Source organism: Malurus melanocephalus, unplaced genomic scaffold, assembly GCF_030028575.1.
Source record: "Malurus melanocephalus ecotype Western Australia unplaced genomic scaffold, MMel_1.1 scaffold_822, whole genome shotgun sequence".
NCBI classification, from domain to species: Eukaryota; Metazoa; Chordata; class Aves; order Passeriformes; family Maluridae; genus Malurus; species Malurus melanocephalus.
The window spans coordinates 54,636-64,802 of NW_026624054.1; the positions used below are offsets into that span (position 1 = coordinate 54,636).

At 51.5% G+C, this 10,167-nt stretch overlaps 1 protein-coding gene across 1 annotated transcript in view; it reads left to right on the forward strand.

Moving 5' to 3' along the window:
• The window catches only part of VWA5B1 (von Willebrand factor A domain containing 5B1), a 23,049-nt gene continuing 12,882 nt past the window's right edge, over nucleotides 1-10,167 (forward strand). Inside the window, exons 1-10 of the mRNA XM_057385390.1 lie at nucleotides 1-171; nucleotides 425-586; nucleotides 943-1,168; nucleotides 1,343-1,485; nucleotides 1,695-1,826; nucleotides 2,080-2,204; nucleotides 5,124-5,300; nucleotides 8,113-8,223; nucleotides 8,679-8,931; nucleotides 8,992-9,050. Of these exons, the coding sequence (XP_057241373.1) occupies nucleotides 33-171; nucleotides 425-586; nucleotides 943-1,168; nucleotides 1,343-1,485; nucleotides 1,695-1,826; nucleotides 2,080-2,204; nucleotides 5,124-5,300; nucleotides 8,113-8,223; nucleotides 8,679-8,931; nucleotides 8,992-9,050 (1,527 nt within the window). The 5' untranslated portion in view covers nucleotides 1-32. The remainder of the gene's footprint in view (nucleotides 172-424; nucleotides 587-942; nucleotides 1,169-1,342; nucleotides 1,486-1,694; nucleotides 1,827-2,079; nucleotides 2,205-5,123; nucleotides 5,301-8,112; nucleotides 8,224-8,678; nucleotides 8,932-8,991; nucleotides 9,051-10,167) is intronic.

The following is a 10,167-nucleotide window of genomic DNA, read 5'->3' on the forward strand; positions in this document are numbered from 1 at the left end:
CTCCCCACCATCACCCACAGATCCCTGGGAAGATGCCAGGGTTGATTAACCGKGTGACCCTCTCCCGCCTGCCCCTCATCGCGTCCGAGGTGACATCCTGTGTCAGTGGCTATGCCTTTGGGATGACAGCCCTGCTCACCTACCACAACCCAGACCCACAGGCTTTGGAAGGCAAGTTTCAAGGAGTGAAGCTTGGAATGGGAACTTTAGAGCCAGGATATGGCAGTATTGGGTTTCTCTGCATGCCTTAAACCTTTAGATGCTGGTGGGAAGCACAACCAAGTGTATTGTATCCAAGTCCACAACTTTTAGGTGTGAAAAATCCCACAAGTRGGATTTTTCCCACTTGGGTAGTGCCAAGAGGGAAGTGGCTGGTGGGTCCAGGGAAGTGGTGGGTGTTGCTAACATCCCTCCTGGCTGGCAGGTCTCTTTGTGTACCCCTTGGATGAGGGCACTGCTGTTGTGGGCTTCGAGGCGGCCGTGTCACGGCGCACRGTGACAGTGCAGATCAAAGACAAAGCCAAGATCGATGACACCTACTTYGACAGCTGCAGCCTCCTCCATGGAAGAGCTGGTGATGGAAGYGGTGAGGGGGTTGAGGGTGTTTTAGGGAATGTGGGGAGAAAAGGAGGGGAAGGAGAATGGGGATGTGATGGGGGTGGCTGGCTGGAGCATGCCCTGGCACTGTGGGGGCTCCTTTTGGGAGGCTGAGGGTTTGTGGTGCTCATCTCCCTGCCAGAAATGTCAGTTTTATCCATCTTGGAAAGCGCTGCTGCTCCTGGGCAGCCAAAGGAATGATGCAGAAGCTGGGGCTCTTTAGAGAAAGCTGATGTGTGCAGAGGGGGTGGCTTTGGGTGTTTGATCCAGGGCTGGGGCTTGTGGGAGGCCTGGAAAGGAACATTTTCCATGGTTGCAACACCTGGCGTGGTCCTCTCTGTGCAGGAAGGATCATGATGGATGAGGACCTGGAGAGGATYGTTTTTGTGGCCAACCTGGGCATGATTCCTCCCCTGGAAAGTGTCTCCATCTTCATCAGCACCTCCTCTGAGCTGCAGACACTGCCCAGTGGGGCAGTGAGGGTCCTTCTGCCAGCTGTGTGTGTCCCCAGGGTCCCCCAGCCCARCCTGGAGAATGCCAGCAGCCTTTCCAGCAGCCACCAGCTCCGAACGTACGCAAAACCACAGGCTGGGCTCTGGCTGGGATTRCTCCTGGGGAACGTAGGGCTGGCTGAGTGGAGCTGCAGGAGGCTGGAGARTGGCCTCAGGCTGTACCTCAGGCAGACCTGCAGTTCCTGGGGGTAGAACAAGTTCCCAGGGTTTATTGGGATTTATGTCACCAGCAGGGATAAACACCTCTGCGGACTGGGGAGCCTGGAGCCAGGGAGCAGGTTCTGSCTGGCTCAGCTGCTGGACTATGAGGCTACCAACCCCTTTGAGTATGAGTTCAGCTTCCACCTGGAGATCCGAGGGCCGTGTTTGCTGGCAGGTAGGAACACCAGGGCTGTCCTGCTGCACGWGGCTGGTTTGTCACCTCCTCAAGGCGATGGCCACACTCCTCCTCCTCAGTGTAAATCTGTGCTGGCAACTTAACCGTGTTGGGGTGGATTTACAATACAGGGCTGATGCTAACGTTGGTTCCTGTCCTCTGCCACTTTGTCATCTCCCTTCTCTTCCCCATCCTCAATCCCTGGGCAGGAGTTGAGAGCCCCACCCACGAGATCCGAGCAGACGCCGACCCCTTGGCTCGCTCCGCCAAGAGCATCGTGATCACTCTGGCCAACAAGCACACCTTTGACAGACCCGTGGAGATCCTCATCCATCCCAGTGGTAGGTGGGCTCAGCTTCCCCTCTGCTGGTCTTGCCCCTTCCTCGGATTCTCATCTGTAGCTCTGGATACAGCTGGATTAGTGCTGGTTTTGAAAATATTGTCARGATTTAGCTTCCGGGAGGCAATGCTGGCTCCTTTCAGGGTTTTCTGAGCTCCCCAAGCTCACAGGTACTKCTGTTTTCCCAGCCTGCATCTCTGCCAGATCCAAGATGTAGCCAAGGCTGTTGTTCACACAATTCTCTGTGTTTCCAGAGCCTCACATGCCCCACGTCTTAATGGAAGAGGGTGACATGACCCCCGCAGAGTACGAACGGCACCTGAAGGGCAAGAACGATTTCATTAAAGGCACTAAGAAAGACCCCAGTGCCAAGAAAAAGGTGAGAAACACAAGCTGCAGGTGTTAGCCRAGGCTTTTCATGGACTGGAGCTGAGCTAATAGATGATTCCTTGTTTCCAGCCTCAGATATTATCCTTTCCCAATGAGACCTGCAGCATCCTCCCTCAGAGAGGGGCTTGTGTGGAGGAAGAGGGGAAAATTCAGCAGTGCTGCTGATAAACTGAGAGTGGAAGGAGCTCTGAGATGGTTATTGTGTGTATAATTAGTGCTAGTCTAGCATAGCATAATTAGAGAGGTGCATTGTGATAGTATTAAGGGTATTATAATTATTGCAATGACATAGAATAAAATATTCTTTTAATTGCTCYGTAAATGTTTACTGTTTCTGGGTAGCTGTCAGAGACAACTAAGTGATTTTCCCTGGAATAATGAGCTGAACTGAAGACAAGGTAGGAGAGACTTCTCTTTGTTCTGCTGAGCAGCAAAGAGGAAAATATCTGTGCTGGGATTTGTGCACTTCTGAAGGAATGAGTGACAGCCCAGCACTCTGGCATGGCTGGGATCAGCAGAGAGGAGCGGACAGCTCCGAGCCCTCCACATTTCCAGGGTGGGCATCTTCCCCTAAGGGACAGGTCATGGTTGTGTGGCCACAGCCGGGGCTGATGGTGTCAGCCTCTGTTTTACACAGCCGGGGCTCTCCTGTGTGCCCAGTGTTGCTCATTTCCCCTGAACTTCTTCTCCACGTGTGTGATCCCTGACATCCCAAACCTGCTGCAGGGGTGCCTCCCTGTGCTGCTGAGGTTTCTGCTTTCACCACAGCCCTGTTAACCCTCCCCTCCTTCCTTCCCTTTGCCCGCGGCTCTCTGTCGCAGGGCTGGGTCTCCGCAGGCGTCTCCTCTAATTGTGTTCAGCGTGTGGCAGGTGCAACGAGATGAAACTCCCACGCTACGCCTTGGATGGCTCCCTCGTTATTTCTGCGTCTTTAGCATGTCAAATTATCTAAGGGGAGATCATTCTGGAGACATTTCCCTGCAGAAAAGCCACCTGTGCCCCAGGAGGACTGGGAAACAGCTGCAGGGAGCAGAGAAAATGCCTGGAATATCTGGGGTAGATGATGGGCTGGAATTGCTGCTGCTCAGAGCAGGACACTGGCCACTTCTCGGCTTAAATTAAATTAGCCCAGAAGTTTCAGCAGTRAATGATAATTAATTCTCCTCCCTCAGTTTGTTATGCAAAAGGCTTGGATGCTGTCAGCTGCAGGTTGGTGGGGATGGATGCACACTGGAATCAACTGTCCTCRACAAAATCTGATTAGTTTACCGTAATTGGGTAATGGGTGAAGGGGAACGGAAGGGAGGTGAGGAAATGTTTTCTTTTCTGGCTGACCTGTAGCAGCACCCCTGAAGCTGTTTACCAGAGGTTTGCCTGTAAAATTCCCTCCAGAGTCAGTGAGAAATCCCAAAATATGGGCTTATCCTAATCACATAGGAAATTTTTGTCATGGATACCCAAGAGCATTCCAGGCAGTTCTGTGGGTGGGTCAGGGCTACAATTCAGTCTTTGTACAGAGGCAGTGAGAAAACTCTAGTCTGAAATGTGATAAACTGGAAAAGTTGTTAAATCAAATAATGTCATATAGCTGGAGGTAAATGGAAAAAGCCCTTTAATTTCTTTAATTTTTCAGCAGCTGGTTAGTTTATACCCCATAGCATGGTAGGGAAAGGCAGGAGGATGAGTGGGAGTTTGGCTTGTTCCTGTGAGTGGGACCTGTCTTTTCACTGGGTCAGAGAAGCAGCACTGGGGCAGAGGAGCTGCAAGCAGAGCTCGTGTGTGTGAGGGAATTGATGAGTTATAGAAAACAAAGGTTGGTCATCAGCTCATAGACTGAGGAACGTGACTCATGGCCAGAGAAAACAAACCCGGTTATCTAAAGTCTGGTTTACTCCCGGTGGAACCAACGGRAAAAGCAGCCAGAAAGAGGAGAAAAAAGGCAAACAAAGCCCCTGAGGATGGAGCTGCTGTTATGGAGGTGTTCACTCACTCAGAGCCAGGGATGAAAGGCCATGGCCGGGCTGATGTGGGGTCCTGAAGCTGTCTCCAAAGCAGCTGAGGCCATGAATCCGTTACTGCTCTATACACACATAACAGCACATTACAGACCCATCATGAGAGGTTTTTTACCAGTTTAATTTTATCCCTTTTGTAATGAATACTTGAAATAGAAGGAGAGAAAATGCGGAGAGCCATTCGAGCTGTGTGCAATGCAGAGACAGATCATGCAGGCTCCTATCGAACGGCGGCCGGAGCGGCCGGTTCAGCTTTCCAAAGCCTTTCAATCCCTACAAAGAGAAGTGATAAAAGAAAYGGGCAGAAAAAGCAGCAAACCCGAGGTGGCAGGAATGAATTGGAGCGGCRAATGCAGCACATCAAGGGCTGCATCTCACACTTCATTAGTGAGTGACCACGGTGAAAACCTCTGGTGTGCCTCGGTAGGATGCTAAGCTTTGCTTATGAACCAGGTTTTCGGGAAGGATCTAATGAAATGTTTGGAGAATCAGTTTTGTGAGGTACTGTGTAGGGCCAGGTCTTTTGATTTTTCCAGKCTTTTCTCTGAGTGTGCAGTTGCTCTGTCTAATCCCAGAATGGTTTGGTGGAAAGGACCTTAGAGCTCATCTCGTCCCRCCCCCTGCCATGGCAGGGACACCTTCCACTAGCCCAAGTTGCTCCAAGCCCCATCCAACTTGGCCTKGGACACTRCCAGGGATGGGGAATTCTGTGGGGACAGAACAGAACACAGGGACATTGGGTGCACCCTGGTGCTGTCACCTCTGAGGCCAGAACAAGCAGATTCTGGCCACGAAAGGCCACTCACTGACATTTATAGCCCTGCTCTGATTTCCCTCGAAGTGAAATGGGGTGAAAAAATCAACCTCTCCAGCTCTATCCTGCTTTTTTTCAGATGGAAATCATCAGGAAGCGGCTGAACAAAGACATCCCCCACCACCCTGTCATCATGCTCAACTTCTGCCCTGACTTGAGGACTGTCCAGCCAGGCCTCCGGAAAGCCCAGGGAGAGTTTATCTTCCTGGTAGACCGCAGCAGGAGCATGAGTGATGTGAACATGGACCGTGCCAAGGTACCCACGGGAGGGAAGCACCTGCCTGTCAACAGGGATGAAGGAGAGAAAGTGGTGGGGGTGCTGAGAGCTGATGAGTGTTCGTTATCAGGGCATAGGAGTAATTATCTCAACCTTGGGGCTTRTTCAGTACCTACAGTGAAGGTGACCCTCCCCCATTCTTTTCCCCTTCTTCCCATCAGTGCATCAAATGCAATATTTTTTTTTCCCCTCTTTTGCTTGCAGGTTTTGTGCATCCCTTTTCCAGTTCTCCTGTGTCCAGGAGGGCTTGGGGTGATGGCTGCCTGGGGGGAAACTTCCAGGGAGCTCCAAGGGAAAGATGTGCTGGCTGTGCATTAGGAGGGGTTTTGCTGATGGGCACCTGTGTGCACCCACAAAATGATTTCAACATGAGACATCCCTGTTTCAAGCACAGAWGAACACCAGCAGCCTGGGGGATGGTTATGGGAGTTGTGTTGAGACCTGTGGATAAAAAATGGCATTGTCAGGGTATTGTGTGGGTCTGAGGTTCCCCCTCAGATGTGCCTCTTATCCAGGGCCAACCCCACTGCAGGACCCTGCACTTGGCTCTGTTGAACCTCATGAGGTTCCCATGGACCCACTGCCCGAGCTTGTCCATCTTGCAGCACATCTCTTTTCCCATCTGTCTCCAGTTTCCATGGGAACTGCCGAAGGACAGGCACCTCCAGCAGCAAGAATTGGGATGCTRGGGCTGCAGCACATCCTCTGCAATAGGGGAACAGGATATCTCTGGGGTTGTACCTCCTTCCCCCAGCACCTTTAGGAGACTGGGGATCTTGTCTCAGGCTGGATTTTTTGCTTTCCAACTCAGAGCATGGCTGGGTTTGGGCACCAGAGTCTCTGCAGCCTCTGTGGAGGCAGAATTGTGCCCTGAGGATGGGGATCCTGACCTGCAGGATCAGAACCCTTCTCTGAGAGGTCCTGAAATGGAGCCCCCATTGCAGGAGGGCTGTAGAAACAGGAAAATGGCTGCTTCCCTGCAGGAAAAAATGTTTTGAGSGAGATAGAGGAGATTTTGGAGGACATACCTCAAGGGAGAAACCCACTGCCCCTCTTTTGAGTGTCCCATCCTTGTCTGTCACTAGCAGACACCAGGAAACTCGMAGCAGGGGCTGTTCTGAGAGGGTTTGGGTGGGTTTTGCTTGATGGAACCTTCTGCATCATCCTCAGCTGGCTGGATGCATGGCATGGCGGGCTCAGAGCTGTGCAGCTTCAGGATGTGCTCAGGGACAGGATGGAAGGGACTGTGCAAAGCAGGAGGGCACCCRTCCAAAGCAGCTGGAATGGAAAATTCAGGGATTTAAATGTCCTGCAGCCAATTCCTTTCCCACCCTGATGCAGCCAGGGAGAAGAGCCAGCCTATGATGGTGCTTGCTGGCAAAACTACACTAATAACTGGGAATTGACTTTTCTGGAAGCAAACATCCCTCCTTATTGAGTTGCCATATAGCTATTGAGTGCAACAGGATCAAGATCAATATTTACCATAAGAAGCAATAAATCTTTCTGCTTGCTGAAACAGCAAGCAGGCATCGGTTGCCCATTTTGGGAAATGCTTTAAGAGAAATATTTGGAAATTTGTATTTTTTTCCTTGTAATGAGTTCCAAGATGGGATGTCAGCACAGAGATCTGGAAGAGCCAGCATCCCAGGAGCCATCTGGGAGCAGTGGTATAAATATATCCTCGTAGGTTTGAGATAACAGCTTGGATTTGAGCTCTCCGGAGCCAGTTAAAGGGCAGCCCTGTTCTTTTACATTATTGCACTGATTTTCAGTGCTCCAGCTCTGTGTTTTGCTGAGTCTTACAGGCTTTGGGAGCTGGATTGACTGGGCACCACATCCCTGCTGGTCCCAGGCTGAGGGTTCGCTGTGTCTGTCTGCGGTCACTCGGTCTTTGCCACTGGTAGGACAACTCAGGGAAGCTGTCCTTGCTCGTTTGACCTTGGCAGCTCCTCCAGGGGCTGGCTCGAGGGTTTCTGCTGCCCTCGGCAGACTGGCAGGAGTCTGCCTTGATCAGCATTTAAATAGAACTGAGCTGCTCCCGAACACTCTGCTTTACATTTTGCTTTAAATAAACACTCTGCTGTAAATTGGCCTCCTCAGCTCCTGCCACATAAGTGCTTCCACAAGCTCAAGAGCTCCTTGGGCAGCTCTTGCCCAGGTGCTGCAATCACAAGCTCTGTCCTGGACTTGTCCACGACATCACTGTGACAATTCAAGTTGCTCTTGCCTTATGTAAAGCCCAAGAATAGGCRCGTTAGATAACCACCTCTGGTAAAGAAAATAGCTTAAAACTGTCGTCTCCCAGTTATTTTAATTGAAGCCAGCTATGAATACAAGAGAATTGGGGATGGGGGAAGCTTCTCCTTTTGTGTAACTTTAAGCTGTTTGTTTATTTTCTGCAAGTTTAGGCATTGAGATGCATTGCGTGTCGCACTTCTCAATTTCACACTCTGCTTCTCACCCACCAGCTCTGTGCTGCAGCACTGTGTTGCCAGCACAAATTGAATCCCTTAAAAACAAACAGAAAAATTTGTTCAGCTCTTTGTTGTCTTTTTTTTTTTTTAATCAAAGACTCCCCATTTTCCTCACTGCTTCGGGTCCCAAATATTATCAAGAGACTTTAAAGAGAGCAGGGTCATATGGAAGTCTGGGAAAGAAGCAGCTGGTTTGTTGTCAAATGRAAGTGGGAATAAGGCAGGATGGCTCTGGGCAGAGCTTTGACTGGTGCACTTGGGGCAGCCAGGGAGAGTCCAAATGTGCTGATGTCTATTTGCTTTCCACCCCTCAGGATGCCCTGTTGGTCATTCTCAAGAGCCTGATGCCATCGTGTCTCTTCAATGTCATTGGGTTTGGATCCACCTTCAAGACCCTCTTTCCTGCCAGTCAGGCCTATGGTGAGGTGGGTGAGCCACCAGTCCATCGAGTCACAGACTGGTTTGTGTTGGGAGGGGTCTTACTTGCCACGGACAGGGATACCTTCCACTACCCTCGGGTGCCCCAAGTCTGGTCCAGCCTGGCCATGGGCATGTCCAGGGATGGGGCAGCCACAGCTTCCCTGGGCAGCCTAAGACCAGAACTTCACCAGCCTTATAGTAAATGATTTCCTTCTAAAACCTAATCCAAGCCCTTTTTCAGCTTAAAGCCATTCCCCTTTATCCTGTCACTCCAGGCCCTTACCCAAAGTCCTTCTCCAGCTCTCTTGGAGCCCCTTTAGGCACTGGAAGGGGCTTTAAAGTCTCCCCAGAGCCTTCCCTTCTCCAGGGTGAACAAGCTCATCTCCCTCTGCCTCTCCTGTGGTGCTCGTTGGTGCTCGGAGGGTGCTGGTGCTGACGATTCCCCCTCTCCTTTGGGCAGGAGAGCCTGACCATCGCCTGCCGGAGCATCAGGAGGATCCGGGCTGATATGGGCAGCACCAACCTCTTATCCCCGCTGAAGTGGCTCATCCGCCAGCCCATCCACAGGGGCCATCCCCGGCTGCTCTTCCTGCTGATGGGCGGGGCCGTCAGCAACACCGGGAAGGTGCTGGAGCTGCTGCGGGACCACTCGTGCTCCACCAGGTACGGGAGGCTCACCCCTGCAGGGCCAGAAACCCGGCACAGCCTGGGACGTGCCTCTCCTTGAGCTCAGCTCCATCTCACTGACGTCCCCTCTTCAGAGGCAGAGGCAGGAGAGATTGCTGCTCTGAGCCATGGGAGAACCTTAAAGGGTTTGGAACGGATCCCAGAAGTTCAGATGCTTTTTAAACAATCAAAAGCAGGATAATTGAGCTGACAACTTCACAGCTCTCGGCTGATGCTTCCTGCTAGGAGAGATTGACACACCAACAATCTTCCTTGCTTTTTTTGAATTTTTTTTTTCTTAAAGCACATCTGGGGCTGGCCCCAGCTGCTTCCAGGATGGGGTTGTGCAGAACTGAATATGCTGAAAGGGAGCAATGTAAAAAGCAGCTAATTTGTGTGCGAGCTCACTGCCTGGCTTCCCAGCCCCGATCACAGGCTGTTCTGGTTTCTCCTCTGCCTCTTTAAGGAGCACAAAAYATAAGAAAAATGTAAGAAATCCTGATTCCTCTTCCATCTCTCAGACTTCAGGGCTTATCAGGGAAGCTGCTGTGTGGGTTTGGAACTGCTTAGAGGTCTGATTGCTTCCCAGTGTACAGGGCATTCCACCCTCCCACCCCTCGCACTTACAGAGGTGTAGGGGAGGATGAAATGCAATCAGAGCTGGAGTGTGGTCTCGGGTGACCCTGAAGGAAAGTCTTGGGCATGGCCCATTTTAAAAGAAGATCAGATTCTATTTAAGAGGGGTGTGAAGCTGGCCTAGGATTTGCAGCCAGCTGAGGATTAAAGCCCTCCAAGAGGAAAGCCCCTYGTGCAGATGCAGTTTGCTGCTGGAGGTGCTTTCTTTCTCAGCACCCTGCTGTCCTGGCCAAATGCCATTTCCCACCCATTCCCATCCTCCTGTCTTCCTGGCACATCCATCCCCACCTAGCACTGCYCTCCCTGCCTGGGCTCCTGCTCAACTGCCAGCCTTCAGCCCAAATCAAATCCTCATTCTCAGAGCTGGGAGTCGGGGGATCAGCCTCATCTGGCTTGATCCTCCTTCCTTGAGAAAACGTTTATTTGAGTTGCAARCAGAGATAATTACTGGATATTTAGTGCTATTGACCACAGCCAGCAGGGAAAAGAGCTGAACTGAGAGCAAAGCAGCTTGTTTGTGTTAGCAGAGGAAGGGAAGGYTTGAGGTGCTGCTGGGAATCCCTGAGTGCCACTGCTGGAGGCTGYTCTCCAGGGAAAGGGTTTGGGGGCTGCTGAGAGGAGGGGGCTGGAGGTTCACAGAACCCCAG